At 35.8% G+C, this 17,848-nt stretch overlaps 1 protein-coding gene across 5 annotated transcripts in view; it reads left to right on the top strand.

The window, feature by feature from the left end:
* The window catches only part of NLN (neurolysin), an 81,413-nt gene that overhangs the window by 53,874 nt on the left and 9,691 nt on the right, over positions 1 to 17,848 (top strand). For 4 of the 5 annotated variants that reach the window (XM_036225718.1, XM_036225717.1, XM_036225721.1 and 1 more), the window contains 5 exons: positions 220 to 586; positions 4,957 to 5,158; positions 15,236 to 15,422; positions 15,748 to 15,876; positions 17,096 to 17,232. In XM_036225718.1, coding sequence (XP_036081611.1) covers positions 220 to 586; positions 4,957 to 5,158; positions 15,236 to 15,422; positions 15,748 to 15,876; positions 17,096 to 17,232 — 1,022 coding nt within the window. The remainder of the gene's footprint in view (positions 1 to 219; positions 587 to 4,956; positions 5,159 to 15,235; positions 15,423 to 15,747; positions 15,877 to 17,095; positions 17,233 to 17,848) is intronic. The other variant, XM_036225719.1, reaches the window with a different exon arrangement.

Below are 17,848 nucleotides of genomic sequence, written 5' to 3'. Positions count from 1 at the left end.
GCCATAAAATCAGTTACCTGGAAGAGAACAGCAGTGCTGTCATAATGGAGCCTGCTTTCCTTTCTCCCCTTCACCTCTCCCTCCCTGCTCTCCCTCTCTCAGTTTATCTGCATCAAGTACCACAAAGGAAAAAGCACCATGCTAAAACACAGATGGTATGTATGAACATGCTTGCTCCCAAGAGCAATAAATCATTGATTTTTCCCACTTCCCTCACAGATGATTTAAGCCAGAAATTAAAACCCTTGGGTGAGGCAGAACGAGAGTTTATTTTGAATTTGAAGAAAAAGGAATGCGAAGAGAGAGGTTTTGAATATGATGGTAAAATCAATGCCTGGGATCTACATTACTATATGACTCAGACAGAAGAACTCAAGTACTCCATAGACCAAGAGATCCTCAAGGAATACTTCCCGATCGAAGTGGTCACTGAAGGCTTGCTAAACATCTACCAGGAGTTGTTGGGACTTTCATTTGAGCAAGTGACAGATGCTCATGTGTGGAATAAAAGTGTTACACTTTACACTGTGAAGGATAAAGCCACAGGAGAAGTATTGGGACAGTTCTACTTAGACCTCTATCCAAGGTACCAACAATCATATTGTTTGAAGGGACCTCAGGGGTTCAGTTTCCACCCAGATTAACACTCCTGCCTGCCATAGTTCTCATATATGGTTCTTAGTAAAAGGATTAAAGAAGGGGGCTCTGACACCAGAATGGCTGGCGTTATCACTTACTAGGCAAGTTCTTAACGTTTCTGTGCCTCAGTTTCTTTACCTATATTACAGACTTATAAAATGGGAACACTAATCCTACCTGGTTTGTAGGGTTGTTGTAAAGGTAAAATTACATGCAAAGCATTAATCAGAGACTACCCAGCATAGCATATAGCAAGTGCTTAATTAATGTTAGCAGCTATCATCATCATCATCATCTTGTTTGTACACTGCATTTACTTAATTTAAAATTGATCCCCAAAATGTTTATTGTTCAGATAATCTGTCTGCCAATACTCTTAACTCTGTAGACCTCCCCTGAGTCTGGCTGAGAAGCAGCACAATATAGTAGCAATAGCAAAATCTTTGCAATTGGTCAAACTTGAATTAGAGTCTTTGAGTGACATAACTTCTTTCAAACTCTGTTTTTCCCTCTATAGTATAGACTGATGATTTCTTTACAGAATTGTTTTGTGTGTCACACTGTATATGCGAATCACCCAGACTAGTTACCCAATCAGTGGTAAGAATTAAAGCTATTATTATTGTTGTCTCTCTAGCATGTAATAGCTATGGATTCCACAGGGTTTTGTCAGACAGGAAAAGATTTGGATCCTTCTCTCTAGGCTGCTTTCTAAAATAAAGCCGACCTGTTACATTTCCTAATCCATTTTACTAAATCGGCCAAAGGAAATTACAGTATCCCCCTAGTTCAGGAGCAATAACAAGTTTGTAACCTAGTCTTTGGGTGACTTCAGGTAGCTGCTGGGAAGAAAGCTAGAAAACTATCATGCAGACCAGGGGCAGAGGTGTCTTATCCCAGTGCTTTATGGACTTAACTTGCACTTCTGAGATGAGCTAAAAATAAACCCATGTCCAATGTGGATGGGTCTATTTTTAACTGAAAAATGTCAGCATACAGTTTTAAGCCAAGAATTCTTCCCGGGGAAATCCCTCAACATAGGAGCTTCCTGTAACGGTCCCCATATTCTCCTTCCCAAGTCAGAGATAGTTCTCGCCGTCCCATCCTACTGTCTCTCTGCCAATATGTAATTGGTTTCTTTGAGATCTGGCTGTTGCTACCATCACTCTGGTATGAAGACCAGAGGATGACCTTTTGTGAGAGTAGTGACCAGTGACCTATATAATATGTACTTCCTGTCACCTTATATACTTTCTTTATAAAGATGAGGTGGATTAACTTATTTTCTTTGTCTAACTAATTCAAAAAGGAATATTTGGAGTAGGTTTAGGAAAGACCAATTTTTTTTTTTTAATCGCATTTCGATTTTTAGTCATCAAATACTGGGATTCTCAAAATAAAAACAAAAACATTCTGATGGTTCCAATATAAGATTGCCAACTAAGAACATTCTTTAAAATCACCATCATTTTATAAATAAAATGTAAAAATGCATAATCTCAGAATAAAGAATCCTTTCAAATTAAATAAATCAAGTTTATTTTTTAAAGAAAATAAAATCCCTCAATGTCACTGATTTTTTAAAAATTGGTCAGAAGTCTTAGATGTTAAGCTATTCTTAGATTTTTAATTTTCCAAATATTTTTGAAAGAAAATTCAGCTATTGTTTCTCCAACACAGTAGCACCCATATTGCTCTCAAATCAAGAATCCTTTTATTGCCTTTCATAATATACCAAGTGGTATAAAATACAACAGTATAAATACTTCCCAGATTACATTAGTTACTTTGCCCCTGTTAAAAATAAGCTTTGTAGATCCATTTACTTATTTGCATAGTTCCATTTATTTCATTCTTCTCTGATGTCATCAGAGTTTTGTAGTTTTCCTCACATAAATCTTGTACATATTATGGTAGATTTAAATCTAAGTATTTCATCTTGGGGGTGCTAATGTAAATAATAATGTGTTTTAATTTTCAATTCTGCTTGTTCATTGCTAATATATAGGAAAGTGATCGACTTTTGTATATTAACCTTGTATACTGCAACCTTTCTATGATCACTTATTGGTTCCAAGAGTTTTGGGTTGTTATTAATTCTTTTGGATTTTCTATAGACAGTCATGTCATCTATAAACAAAGACAGTTTTATGTCTCCCTTCCCAATTTGTATACTTTTTATTATTTTCTTTTCTTATTGACTAGGACTTCCAATATGATTTTGAAAATTTAACAATGTTAATTATTTTAGATACTCCGTGATAGCTCTGGCATCTTTGTCGTACCTGAGTCTGTTTTCTTGGGGGTTTTTTGTTCGTCTGTTTGTTTTTTGCCTCTTGACAGTGTGCCTCATAATTTTTTTGAAAGCCAGATACATTATATAGGACAGTAAAGACTGAGGTAAAGAGTTTTAAAACTTAAAAATAGGCACATAATTACTTCTACTAGGCCCTTAATGTGTGTTTGATTCAATCTATATTTAGTAATTGAGTTGGATTTGAGATTTGTTGTTGCTATGGTTAACCTCAGTACCCCAGAAGCTTCAGGTTCCTATAGCTTGTGTTCAGGGTGGGAGCTGGTTTGTCTTAGTTTTCCTCAGTGTCTGTTGCACCTTCAGCTTTAGGTCTTTCCTTTGTGCTGTGCTTCAGAGCAGGTCTCTTTTCATGCTCTTGTTCCTCTCCCAGCAGTAGACTGCTGACTGCTATTATTTGGTACTAGACTCTTACTAACCTGGTTTAGAAGAGGGAATTCTCTGCTCTTCTGATTAAGCATCACTCTTAGGTAAGCTCTTGGTCCCTGAATCTTAGGAATGGCGCCTATTCAATAGTCCTGCACCACCCCTCAGCTGTAGGTCTGGGCCAACAGTGTACTCATGTTCTTCCTTCAGGTATAGAGAGGGATTTTTCTGTTTCCTTCCCCAAGTGGCAAAGTCTTCACCAGTGCTCCTAAGGACAGTGGGGTTTGTTGCCCTTCAACCAGAAGTTTAAGGCTTTTATTCTGTAGGAGAGAGAGTAAAAAGAATCTAGTGAATGCTTTATGCCTTTAGGACAGCAGCTGCCCCCTTCCCCCAGGCCTGCATCAGAACTGGTGCTTCTTCAGGGCTCTCATTCTGCCCCAGTTTTTTATGCACCCTCAGGAGGTCCATGGAGATGACCCTGCAAATGGATGCAAAATTTTCCTTGTCTACAGCTCCTGGTAGTTCCCAATTTTTGCTAGTCTACTATTAGCCATTAGAAATTCGTTAAAATCTTTCCTTAATGGTGTCTGTGGTATGTGCCCCAGGTAAATTTTAAAATTTTTAAGAAGTACTTGCATCCTTCTTTCCTCTCTGTCCTTGGAAGTACCTGTCTTAGACTATAGGTTAGTCGATCACCCTTCAACTTCTGCTTTCTGATAGGTTCAAGAAAAGTGATTTGCAGATGGTTCAGCATGTAGTTGTTGTAAGGATGAGAGCAATGCCCGTCCCAGCTTTATACATTGCAATACATAGCTGGGAGAAGACTAGTTTGTTTGTTTGTTTGTTTTTTAACTTTAATAGCATCAGCAGGAAAAACCATGAGAGTAATAAGACTGACCTAAAAAAGGTAATACAGAAAGATATATACAAATCAAACTAAAAAATCCACCTCAAACCTGGAAGTACTATTAGTCTCCTAGCAAAGAAATACAAGGAAACCTGCTCCTTGATAAAGCCACTGGTCCTTAGCTTCTGGAGAGAACATCACCGGTACCACATTGTCCACGAATAGACAACTCTATGGTATAATTTATGCTTTTCCCCAGGCTAGCTAAAAGCATTATGTTTCAAAAAGGCTTGTAGTTTATTGAAGGAGCTCATTGAATTGTGAATACTGATTCTTCCCTTTTTAAATGAAAGGAACTACCTTCTTGTATGGAATTTGGTTTTCATTGATTCTGTTTTAAGGAATAACTACCCAGTGAATCAAACTGTATCTTTAATCTCAGATTTGCTTCAACACTAGTTAGTGTTTAGTGATTTCATCTTTGAAGAAGAAAATCGGGAGGTCGTTAAAATAAGCTATACACTAGGTGTGGCATATATTTGTAATTATGACAAATACAAAATTTGTAATTTTGTTTAGCAACAAAAGAAACCTTGGAGATATATCATGTGAAGTGATAGTCGGGTTTTCTATTTTAACAAAATGTCAACCTACTTTCTAAAAGGCAGATTAAATGTTTCAGAGCATCTTCTATCAAATATGTAGCAAATATGACTTAATAACTGAGAGAGACCAGGGCAATGTTGCTAGAGAAGGGTGTTCGTGTCTCATGAACTATACTTCTGGTTCTTAGGGAAGGGAAATACAACCATGCAGCCTGCTTTGGTCTCCAGCCTGGCTGCCTCCTCCCCGATGGGAGCCGCATGATGTCTGTGGCTGCCCTTGTGGTAAACTTCTCACAGCCACTAGCAGATCGTCCTTCTCTCCTGAGGCACGATGAGGTGAGGACTTACTTCCATGAATTTGGTCATGTCATGCATCAGATATGTGCACAGGTGAGTGATCTTTTTAGAAAACCTGCCAATTGCTTTTCCAGATTTTTTGCCCCACTGTGGTCAGGTTTCTCTTCTTAACATGTTTTTTTCAGAAGTTGAACATGTTCAAGAATTTCATAAGCCTTCTGCAAAAACACTAAATTTTTCTCATGTCCTCTTTCACAACATATTTTACTTGGAGGTTAATCCACTGATGAAAGAGCGTCATTAAATACCACCCTATGGAAAAAGAAAGAAGACTGTCATTAAGGAAGAGTTACAAATACCCTGCTTTTTCCTTTGAATTCTTGTCGTTATCATAGGAATTTGGTGTAAGCTTCACAGATAAACTGTACTGTAATCTACCTCGTGTCGATGCTTTGTTTAGTTGAATGGATTTCAACTATCTCAGAATCTTTACTTCTTTTTTAATAATAAATATTTTATAACACCTTTCTTTACTAGCCTCAAATTAAAATCATAAATAATATAGTGTAACCATGGGGAAAATTTGCCAGGGTTGGGACATGTGTGTGTATGCAATGAATTGCAATGGATTTTTCTCTACTTCTGAAAATGCAAAGTACATTATTCTCAACTTTGTAACACAGTCCAGTTAACTAGGCCCAAACTATTCTAGGATAAACCATATGAACTTGCTAATATTTAATCGTTACTGTCATATGTAAACATCTACTTTAGTAGTTCAACCTAACAGTTTAAAAACCTGATATTAACAGAAATGGAGGGACAGTTTTCCAAATTTAAATCTCTTTGCATCTCTAAAGTTAAACTTAAAATAACCTTTTATTAGAATATTTTTAGGTTTATGGAAAAGTTGCAAAGATAGTACAAAAATTATCCATGTGCCTCTTACCTGAATTCCCATACTGTTACTATCGTACATTACTATAGGCCATTTGTCATAACAAAGAAGCCAAAATTGGTACAGTACTCTTAACTAAACTCCACACTTTATTTGTATTTTGCTGGTTTTTCCCTAATAGCCTTTTTCCATATAGAGAATTTTTTAAATTGATATAATGCCTTCACTAAACATAAAAGAAAGACATTTTTTATGGTTTTCAAATGGTAATGCCTTAGCATGGCTGTGTAGGAAGACATAATGAAGTATTAATGGATATGTACTATATGTGAATAACCCTGAATCCAACAGCAAAAACTCCAGACTGATACAAGTGGATTGTGTTGTCAGTTCAAGTCCAAGAATGGTATTAATTCATGTTGCTAAAATGAAATACCATAGACCAGGTAGTTTATAACAACAGAAATTTTTCACAATTCTGGAGGCTGAAAGTCCAAGATAAAGGTGCTAACAGATTTGGTGTCTGGTGAGGACCTACTTTCTGGTATAGCAATGGCACCTTCTCACTGTGTTCCTCACCGGGTAGAGTGGATGAGGGATCTCCATGGGGCCTCTTTTATAAGGGCTCTAATCCGAGTCATGAAAGCTCTACTTTCACAATCTGATCACCTCCCAAAACCCTCATCTCCTGCGATCATACCGAGGGTTAGATTTCAACAAATGAATTCAGGAGGGACATACAAACATTCAGTCCATGGCACCAAAGATGACATAATTTTCCAACATGGTGAATTCCTCTTGGGAAACATCCAAATAAAAAACTAATCTTACACAGTTGAATCCAGTAATTAGTGACTTGGAAATTAAAAGTGTGTAGAAAGTACTTTGCAAAAATATGTGCAATGGAGTTAGTTTCTAGGCTCACTTAATTATAAATTTTTCATTTACCTGAATGTCCATCAGGATATGTGAATGACATGTAGAATGTGGGATAATTTTTGTTGTCCTCACATGTGCAGTTCGGTCTTGAACATCCAGCATTCCTTGCCCCCAGAGTAGCCCATACCATTGTAATAACCAAAAATGTGCCTACTCATTTCTAAAATACTACTATCACCTTTGTTAAAAAACTGCTTAGTTCTTTCAGTATTTTATCTTTACATCCTGGCATTTCTGTGTTTTATTTGAAAAAACGGGGGAATAGGATATGACTCTGTTTAGATAAATAAGTCCTGATATACTGATATAACCATTGTTACCCTTTGTTTAATCCAAGGAAAAAGAAATCTTTCAGAATAACCTAAATTTTCTTTCTTAGATGATTTTAAATTCTATTTTCTCAGCAATAGGGTTCCTGAAATACTTATTTTTCATCAGGATCCATTTCATGGCTGACATTTTCTTTAATTAGGATAAATCTAGTTTCCATTTTGCTAAAATATTTTTGATGGATTTAAAAAAGTCAAATAATTTTATTAATTTTAGACTTTTGGGATATTACTTGAGTTATCCAAGATCTAGTTATACATAGAGAAACAATAGCATACTTTTATACCAGTAGACTAACTTTTGGGGATCTAAGGGCCCTATGAAAATTCTGATTTAAACCGTGGATACCTCTTCCAGAAAAATGCACACACACTCATACACTCAAATTTTTACATAGAATTACAAAGGACTCACAGAGCCCTTGAAGCCCAGACCATAATGAATTTCAAGTTAAAAACTCCTAGGTCATAGCATTTTCCCCTTTATTTGGATATTATCAGCTAATGATGTCATGAGGAAATAATTTGATGTCTTAACCCCATTTATTAAAATAATAGCGATCTTCAGAAAGGGTTTTCATTGCTCTTGATACGTGTTCTTGTTTTCAGACACAGTCCTCGTATAACCTTAATAGCATATACTTGCTATATATTCATAGTGCAGTACTCCACACCTCTATGTTCTCATTATTTTGTATGTTATTCTTGATCCTTTGAGATAGCCGTTCGGTACTGGGAGGTATTACCCTGGTACCATGTCATTTTAGAGCTGTTTAACTTGTAACTGCAATGTAAATAAGTAAATACATACATACATACATACATACATACATACTTCATTATTGAAGGCTTAGAGTTTGCCTAACCTCACTCATAAACACAAATGTATCATACAGATGAATAGTATATTAGTAATAGTACAGTTCTTTGCTTGGTCATCTCATGAGATTATCTTTGAAAAATCTCTTATTTGTTTATTCTTTCCAATGTTCTGTAACGTTTAAGAATAATTAAGGTTATCAATCATATCTGGAACCAATGATCACTACTTTTGTCTTAAAAGTAATAGTCACGGATCTATATATTTTCAGCTTTATAATCATTTCAAAACCTTTTTTACTGATCTAAACTGGATGGTAGTAAATAAGGAACTTAATAGCATCAGTGTTCGGTGATATCAGATTTATCTTAGAAATATATAGTGAATGAAAAATTCCCCATACGTATTTAGTAGATGGTTATAAGACACGGCAGCTCAGTGTTTGAGTTCTCCACTGTGATAGTTTGCAGGTTAATGACCAGAAGAGCTTGTTGAGCTTGTCATTGTGATATTTGTATATCAGCAGGAACATCCAGTTTTCAGACATGGAGATGCACTAGTTCAATGTGTGTACCATCTCATTCAGGAGACGTTTCTCTCATATTCTTTTGTGTTTACACTACAGGGAAGATAATTTTAAAGATAGCAATCAAGAGGTGGTATCTCTAGTGTCTGTTCCTGTTTCATGGTTTTATTGTGGTTTGAGCACTCAGTAATCACTTGCCTTTTGAACTTTTGTAGAAAAGAAAAGCAATGCTTGTTAATTCCCTCTATTGAAATGCCTGTGTTGGTTTGTGCCTTAAGAGATCATCAATTTTGGACTGTTAGAGATAATTATTTTAAAGCAACACATCAAATCACAACAAGATCTTATTAATGAAAAAGGAAAAGGATGGAAAAGCAGAAAAACTTCAAATTATGTGATTTCAAATAATATGTTATTTTTGTCAAAATACTAAGCATCTTCTTTACTATAAATATTTTGAGTTAGATACTGTTGTAAATAAATACTGTTGTGTCCTATGTCAGTCAGGAAGGCACCCTATTATGACAAGAGCACTAGATTAAAAATCATCTGTGTATTCATGGGTCTGGCTATGTGACTTTTGGCAAGTTATTCAACCTCCTTGAGCCATCTCATTTTTCTTATTTATAATATAGGGCAACAACAGTACTTGTACTTACTTCCTTGGGGCGCTGTTGAAATTAAATAATCTGTAAAAAGGTATTTGGAAAAGCATAAAGTACCATGCATATTTGAAGTATTCTTGTAACCGTGCTTATATATAATTCAGTCCTTTAGGGATTAATAAGTAGCATGCATACAAGTTGTAATTTAAGAAGGGTGGGAATGTTGCCATAAGGCAAAGTACTGATGTTTAAGAGAATTCACAAATGCTACCCTCCATGGATTCTGGGTGAAAGTCTATGGACAGCGTGATTGGAAACCATCAGGTTTGTGTTTGATTTTGTTTTGTTTTAATGGCTACTGCCTACTTACAAGTTTGATTCCTGAAACTTGTGTAGAATGAGCAGTTTAGAGTGCAGTAAGTCTTCACATAATGTCATCCATTGGTTCTGCAAATTTAAGTAAAACAATGTATAATGAAACCAATTTTACCAAGGCTAAGTTCCTGTGGCATTTTATTAACGTTACAACAAGATGCTAAACAAAATAATGATGTTATTTGAGGACTTTCTGTTTTGGGATTAATGGGAGATTATTTGAAGAGAAATTTGGCTATGTTTACCATCAGCATTAACACCAAGGAGGAAGCAGGACAAGTTTGGTCAGACTACCCAAAACCATACCCAGTTAGGCAAACCGGAAAGGCTAAGAATAATAGCAGCCAAGATGTACTGAGCACTTTCCATGTGCCTGGCATCATATATACTGAGTGCTTTACATTCGTTAATTTTTTTCTTACAATATACTCTGAAGTATATTTACCAGTCTGTTTCTATTATTATACTATTATTTTTTCTCCATTTCCAAGTAGAAAAAAACTGAGACTTAGAATGGTTAAATGATTTGCCCAGGATCTGCCGGTCACCGTTCTGTTTCCTGTAACCACTCTTTGCGCTCTCATCTCAGTGCACGCACTGGAGACCGTAATATGCATGCGGTCTCAATTTGGTGGATGGACTTTTTTCTCCTACATTTCTGAAAGGCATTCCCTCTAAATTAATCTCATGCAAGCTTGTGTGAAATAAGTAAGTTTATCTAGTTCCACACATCCCTCCGTATAAGTCGATCTCTTAGGTTTCACCCCTAATAATACAGTGAACACTTGTCAACAACCTTGTAGCCTCTGTTCCCTACTCCCAACCCTCTACACTGTTATCATGTCCACTACCAGTGTTAGAAGTGAGTTCTTTCGCAATCTCATATTTGTTATTTTATTTATTTATGTGTTTATTTGTTTATGTATAATACAAACACATACACACATGTGTACATAGAATAAATGCTGAAGTCATAAGCCAAATGTGATGGTCTATGCATTATTTGTGTTTGGGGACAAGCTGTTTTTTTCATTTACTTACTGTGTTTTTTACATTTTTTTTAGGACTCAGAAAAGTATTTTTTAAAAAGAAAGAAATGTTTAGTTCATTTGTTAGAGGCGGAATTATTATCTGTTGTGTCTGACGGGTTACACTAGATATGGTAGGATGAGTTTTAAAAGAAAAAAGATAGTATCTTCAATGTTTAGAGTTTAGTTTGAGGACTTGAAATGTAAAATTTTTTAAATTAAAAATGATATAATTAAGTAAAGTGATGCAAATATTTATTAAATAACGAAAGAAGACAGAGTAATAAGGTGATATTAGATTGGAAGCCAAGGAGTCAGGTCAAATATGATAATAAGAGAAAATCTCTTAGAGTTGTTTAAAGTTGGGTCTTCACATATGGAAGCATTTTCCTCCCCACTTCATTTATTTCACAAATATCTATTGACCACCTACAACTTTCTGGGTATGTGCTGGATTTTGGAGATACAATGGTGAATAACGTATGCAACTTTCTTAGCATTTGAGTTTGAATAGTACTTTTATTTGTTTTCATATAAAAAGAAGCAATTTCTATATAAGAAGTAGTAGTGAGGAAGGTATAGCCAGTTTGAGGATAAACCTATGAATTTAAGATGCAGCATTCAAGACTCCTGCAGATTATGTGTTGTTTCATATGTCTTTTAAACGATGGTGATGATACTGATCTGTTGAACTATAGGGCTGTTGTGAAGATTAACAAGAATGTTAACAGTGTTATTCAGGTTCTATTACTATTATTATTTCTAGTGATTGCTAGGTATATGTGAAGTTGAAGGTATGACCTTATTTATGGCAAAGCCTAGAAGACAGTAGCACTTTTCCTTTTTTAATGCCGTGTTATATAAACTTTTCCATCATCCCTGGATTTAGGGGTATATTAGACAGGTCAGGATATGGAATGGCTGCTAGGAAATCAATAGGGGATCACCTCAGACAGCCAAGGTCAGTTCTCCTGAGGCCTGTTCATTTTCCTAAACGCAATACACTTTATTGATTTCAGCAAATGCCTTTTCTTTGAGTTGAGACTTGCTATGATGAAAATAACACTTTAGTGTAACCACTAAAAGCAACTGGTCTCTTAATTAGAAAAAGCCCACAGGACTTAGGTGTTTAAATACAACAAAAGCTCACATGAGTTTTCGAGCTTTAGTTTATATAATTTTGCTCCAGCTCTCACTGAATTGAGAAGTTACTCTCTGTAACACCAAATCATCTGTTAAAAAATCTATAGTGGAGTATATTGTCTGTTTAAAAAGATAATAAAGAAAAATCTCATAGTTTTAGACTTTCATCCTCTCAAGAACTTCTAACCTAACAGGAATCTAAGTTTACACTGTTTTCTAGGCTTTTGTTGTCAAAATATTTCCTGTAGCAATAATGCCCTAAAATCTTGTTGAGTATCTGCAAAATCATTTATCAATTTGATTATTTTGTGTTTATTTTATAATACTGTGCTTTATCTGGGAAGTATATTAGCATCAATAGTTACTATGGCTCATACGCTATTATATTCAGCACCTTCAATTGAAAACTATATATATAAAGTACTTTTTAAGATTCTTTGGAATTTACATTTTAAAACTGGGGAGTGGTATTTGCTGGCTAATCAACAAAGAGTATAACTCAGTAGCTATGCTGTTTTGCAGGTCAGGTCCCATTGGCTGCTAGATCTTAAGACCTGCTGGCCTGGCCCATGGTTTCTGTGTAGACACAGATGGGACAGCTGACTGTGGATTCCTTTCTCTTTAAAATTTGTTTGTTTGCTGGAAATTGGAGCTTTTGAATTTTGTAGGTTGTTTGTTCTCCTTATTTGAAAGATATTTAAATGATATTGCCCAAAAGGCACATAGAGAAACAGTGTGACTGACTTTCGGGAAATTAGTAAGCAGTAGAGTTATTTTTAGCTTTTACTCCTTGCAAACATTTCCTTTTGTTCTCTAAAAGACATTGTTGATCTGTTCATTCATTTGCTATGCAGTCTCCCCCACTACAAGATGGCTTTAGATAGAATAGATCCTCTCTTCTCTACTCTGCATGACATAACTGTGTTAATTCTTAATTTATTCACTTTTAACTCATGAGTCGTTCATTTGTTCATGTTTTTCTAGGTTCTGAAACACTACCACCACCACCAAACACACACATGTATTTTGTTGTTATGTGGGGTCAATTTTTCCCCTACAAATACTGACTGAAAAATATTCACAGAAGCAGGATAGACAAAATTTATATTTTTGTTAAAATACTATGTAGTAGTAGTTGATGCTATAGTTTTGCTTTCATTTGCTTCCTTACTACTCACTTAGAAACTACAATCTTTAGAAAATTATGTAGTTAGTATTACAGAATCTCAGATCTGGGATAGATGGTTACAAAGGCTGGCCATTATACTTCAGCCTCAAGTTTGGTCTTTGAAAAATCTTCTAGTACATAGAGGAAGTCAGATTTCTACAGAAACACACTGAAACCACACTTTTGCTCTTCACATAAAGGCGAATTTGATAGAAGACTTTTCTACTTTAGATCTCTTCGAGAGTAGTTATTTTGTAACATTGTAATTTAACATTTTATTTTATTCATTATTCTATAAGATAGGCATTATAGCATTTGTAGTTAAAATTGTGGGTTTGGAGTCTGACCACATGGTTTCAAATCCTAGTTCTACTGTTAATCTTGGTATGCCTCACTTTCATTACCTGAAAAATAGAGATTACAGTATTTACTTCATAAATTGTTTTGGAATTTAAATCAGATAATGCATGTAAAGGACCTAGCATAATGCTTGACATAGTAAAGTCTCAACAGAGGTTGGTTTTTATAATTATTGTATAAGTTCGTTTTATCTAAATGTAAGATAGAGTTATTTTAGAAGATTATATACCAAAAAGAGGCAAAATATTAGTTTTCTGGAACCCTTGCCTCTTTCCCGATGAGAATTTTTTACTGGGATGTCCTCAAGCCCCAGCGGCACAATTCCAGCACCCAGTGATTTTAGTTTACCTTGGCACTTCAGTGTTTGCAGCTCTTCATATCTAGAATCAGCACAATTGTAATGGGAAGTCAAGCAAAACATTTTTTTTGCATAAAGAGAGGAAGGCAGAATGTGAGATGGCGTTGACATCTGTGCCTCTGCCCTGGGCCAAAAGCAGAATAGTTATTTGCTGCTGATTTGGCATTCGATCTGCTCCCTTCTTCCTTTTCCTTGCCTTTAGAACCCCAGGGATGATGAAGTCAGGGAGATTAGTTTGAGATGTAAAGCATCTGAAGAGGGAAACAGGACAGAGGTTCAAGGAAAGACAGATGACCCAGCTGGTTAAATGCTAAATTTCCTCTACCAATAGCAATTTTACAAAAGTTCTTTAATGGTATGAAGGTTAAAAAACACCAGCCTGTTCTAATGAATTCCCATCTTTCTGCTTAAGAACTTTATGACATCAGATTTACCAATTTACTAAACTTTCCTTAAAAGTAAATTTTTCTTAACTCTTAGCTCAGGCCCTCAGACTAAATCCTTTTTTTACAAGGTGTTGACGTAGGAAACGTCCAAACCCATACAGAATTTTTATAAGAGTTTATTTGAGTTTAGTTGAGCCAAATTCAGGATATGCCAGGAAGCAAGATCTCAAATGCTCTGGCAAATGACAGTTCTGCAGTTCTTTTTATAGTTTGGAATTAAGGAGGGAAGTAAGGAAGATTACATGAAGGTGGGAGAAAGAAAAAAAGAGGGGAGGGTGATTCTCTATGATTGGATTATATGGTAGGTAACAAGATTGTGTGCTCTCTTGATGGTGGTCTTCTGAGGGTTCTGAAAAAGAAACATTTCAAAGAGATATTAATTTACATGTACAAAAACAATGGAGAGCGCTTGCTTCAAGCAAAGATAACCTTTTACTAGGAAAGTTATAGGCCTGAGGCATGACTACCCACTATGGCCTGCCCATTTAGAAATTTCTGATCAGATCACCCTGTGAGGTTACTTTCGATCACTGCTTTATTACCGCTTCCCCTTTTCATTCACAGAGGAGTGCTTTAACTGTGTATATTCTCTCTTTCTTTTTTCCTTTAGCTACATTTATCTCACCCTACTTGCCAAATAATATACAGCCCTAACTCCCAGTGAAATGGCTTCTTATTTTAAGGAAACATCTACCAATGTGTCAGGCACAACTCAGGCTTTCTACAAACACATTCTCTGAGACCCACTCATTTAAAGTTTAGAATACGAAATAGGGCGCACTCACAAAGGGTATCTGTCTGTACTGTTGTAATTTAACTCTTTAATTGATTTTGATTTTAATGGTAATTAAGTAATCGAGAAAAGTCACCTTAGAAATCAGTGGAAAAAGCAGCTTAGGCTGGGTTTTTTTTCAGTTATGATTTCTGGATAATTATTCCAAATTTGATTATGATTCAAAAGAATAAAATATTACTTTAATGTAGACTATTTGGTGGTTATTTGCATGCTTCTTGGCTGCTATGTTTTATTTTTATTTATATTTTAGGTTTTCTAACCCTTCAAAGGAGCAGTTGACTCTGATTATGAATTAAGTTTTAAAGAATCTTAATTATAATTCATCACATACTTGGTTTTCATTTGGCGTTTTTAAAAAGGACCTCTGTTTACTTTCTAGACTGATTTTGCACGATTTAGTGGAACAAATGTGGAAACTGACTTTGTAGAGGTGCCATCACAAATGCTTGAAAATTGGGTGTGGGACATCGATTCCCTCCGAAGACTATCAAAACATTATAAAGATGGAAGACCTATTATGGATGATCTGCTTGAAAAACTTGTTGCTTCTAGACTGGTCAACACAGGTATGTCTTGTAATTTTAGAAAAGGAAAATAAATTAGAACTACTTCATAGAGAATTACGGGCATCTTCTTCTATAGAACTGTTTCCTCTGTAACGATGTTAGTACACCAAAAGTGCTAACATGAGAAGACCGCTAAATATTTAGAATACCGAACCCTGGGATTATGTCCAAGAAAAAAATACATCTCCTTTTAAATCTTAAAGGAGATGTCTTGTTCCCATTTTGTAACGAGTACTACAGGACTCAGTTTTGAAATCTATGATCTTGTGATATCGGAACACACAGTTCTCTTCTACAAAACATGCCCAAACATTCTTGTTATTAGGTCTTCTGACTTTACGCCAGATTGTTTTGAGCAAAGTTGATCAGTCTCTCCATACCAACACATCACTGGATGCTGCAAGTGAATATGCCAAATATTGCACAGAAATTTTAGGTGTTGAAGCTACTCCAGGTATGTAAAATACTGTGACTTGAGTTCATTTTTACTATGAAGCACGGGGTACACTCACATTGCCAGAGAAGGTAAGAGTTTGTCATGCAGATTGCCTAATGTATTTTATTTCTGATTTGTGTAATCAGGCCATGACTTTCAGATAAGTGTAGTCTGTCCATATGAGTTATCCTGTCCAAATGTGCTTGAAGGAAAGGTGGCTCCAGCTTTGCAGCATTTTAGTGTAATCAGGCGTGAGCAATTGGCCTCCACCCCGGAGTAGAGAAAGCCATTTGCCATTTGCATTTGGCAGCGCTTGCCTGGCTCCTCCTTCCCTATATGCACCACAACTTGCCAATGATTTCAGTAAGAAATTGGCAGGAAGGGCAGTTTTAGAGAGAAGCACAACTTTTGCCTTGTTTCTGATTCTGATTCCGAGATCTATTAAGGCATTTTGACTTAGCAGTTTCTAACCTGATGGTTAAGAGATTCATGTGGTTGTGTGGATAGCTTCACACGCATGTGTGTTTACATTTATATTTATATATTTGAAGCCAGCATGTCGTCGTAAATATATGTAGTTGGTAAGGTGACGTTTTTTTTTTTCCACCGAGGAAGTTGTTATTTAAATGAATCACTCACATTTATAGAGACAATAAACGTCAGAATTGTCAGTGGAGTCCATCTAGGCTCCTCATTTCCTTTTGTGATCTCTTTCTAGTAGATCCTACAGCAGCTTTGAACTAGGCCCACTTTGACAAAATCCTTTTTAAAGTAGCCCCAGACGTAGATTAAATTGGTAAACCTTCGCTTTTCAAGGCAAGAGTTCTTTTTAAGTAATTATGAACATAAAATAAATGCCATTGTGACACATTTAAACAGAGATGTGTGACAAAGAATAGGCTTAAATATTAGAGTATTTGTAAGGCACATGTGTCTAAGGGCGAAGAAAGGACTGAGGGATTCTGAAACACTGAGGTATCAATGGGTGTGGACAAAGCCTCCGAAGCTGTTAAGCATTCCAGAACTCAAGGCCGAAACCAGCTCTGAGGTTGAGCCATCACCAGAGAGAAGTTTGTAAACATCATGACCAAGGGCACACGGAAGCCCAGCATGTAGTACAGGTGAAATACTACTACTCCTCCCACAACTAGACTCTCCATGGGGAAACATTAGCTAGCTGATAATCTGGTAATTAACTTTTGCCATCTCATTGATTGACATGTATCTTTCTTTAAAGGCACAAATATGCCAGCTACTTTTGGACATTTGGCAGGGGGATATGATGGCCAATATTATGGATATCTTTGGAGTGAAGTATTTTCCATGGACATGTTTTACAGCTGTTTTAAAAAGGAAGGGATAATGAATCCAGAGGTATTGTATTTTTTTTTTCACCTTTTGTTAATTTTGTAGTTCTTCCCTACCCTTTAACTCCTATTTATTACACCTAGATTTAGAGTAAGAGATTTGGTAACAGCTTTAAACTTTAAAGTCTTGCATCTTCTGAAATCATTACACATCAAGTTGCAGTGTACAGTGATTAACTTTGTAAGTTAAAAAAAAAAGTACTGCATTTTCTTGCTTATTAACATTCCGATATATTGCATAATTCAAATTCAAAGCTTTGTTTATACATTTGAGCATTAAGGGCTGCTAGTTTTGACATGTGCCATACAACATTTTAGTTTTATAGGATATTGAGAAAGCAAGCTAAGCTCCTTCCTGATATAAATTGTTTGTTTTGATTTTCTCTACACGCTTTCCTTATACATTTTCTGTGAGAGGCACCCTTTTTCTGGTATACCCAACCTACTGCATAGTTTATAACCTAAATGCCTTTAAGTAATTTAAGCTGCTTCATTAACCTGAGCCGTTCCTTTCCGTGTACAGCGAACTGACTGCCAGGTGGCTGCCAGCCAAATCTTCCTGAGTTACAGTCCCCCAGTCTCTACTCTTGTTGAAGACTCAGCTGTCAGATTGTTTTCTAGGG

Source organism: Rousettus aegyptiacus, unplaced genomic scaffold, assembly GCF_014176215.1.
Source record: "Rousettus aegyptiacus isolate mRouAeg1 unplaced genomic scaffold, mRouAeg1.p scaffold_m13_p_8, whole genome shotgun sequence".
NCBI lineage: Eukaryota > Metazoa > Chordata > Mammalia > Chiroptera > Pteropodidae > Rousettus > Rousettus aegyptiacus.
Note: the sequence above shows the minus strand (reverse complement) of the source record. Positions and strands in the feature narration are given on the sequence as shown.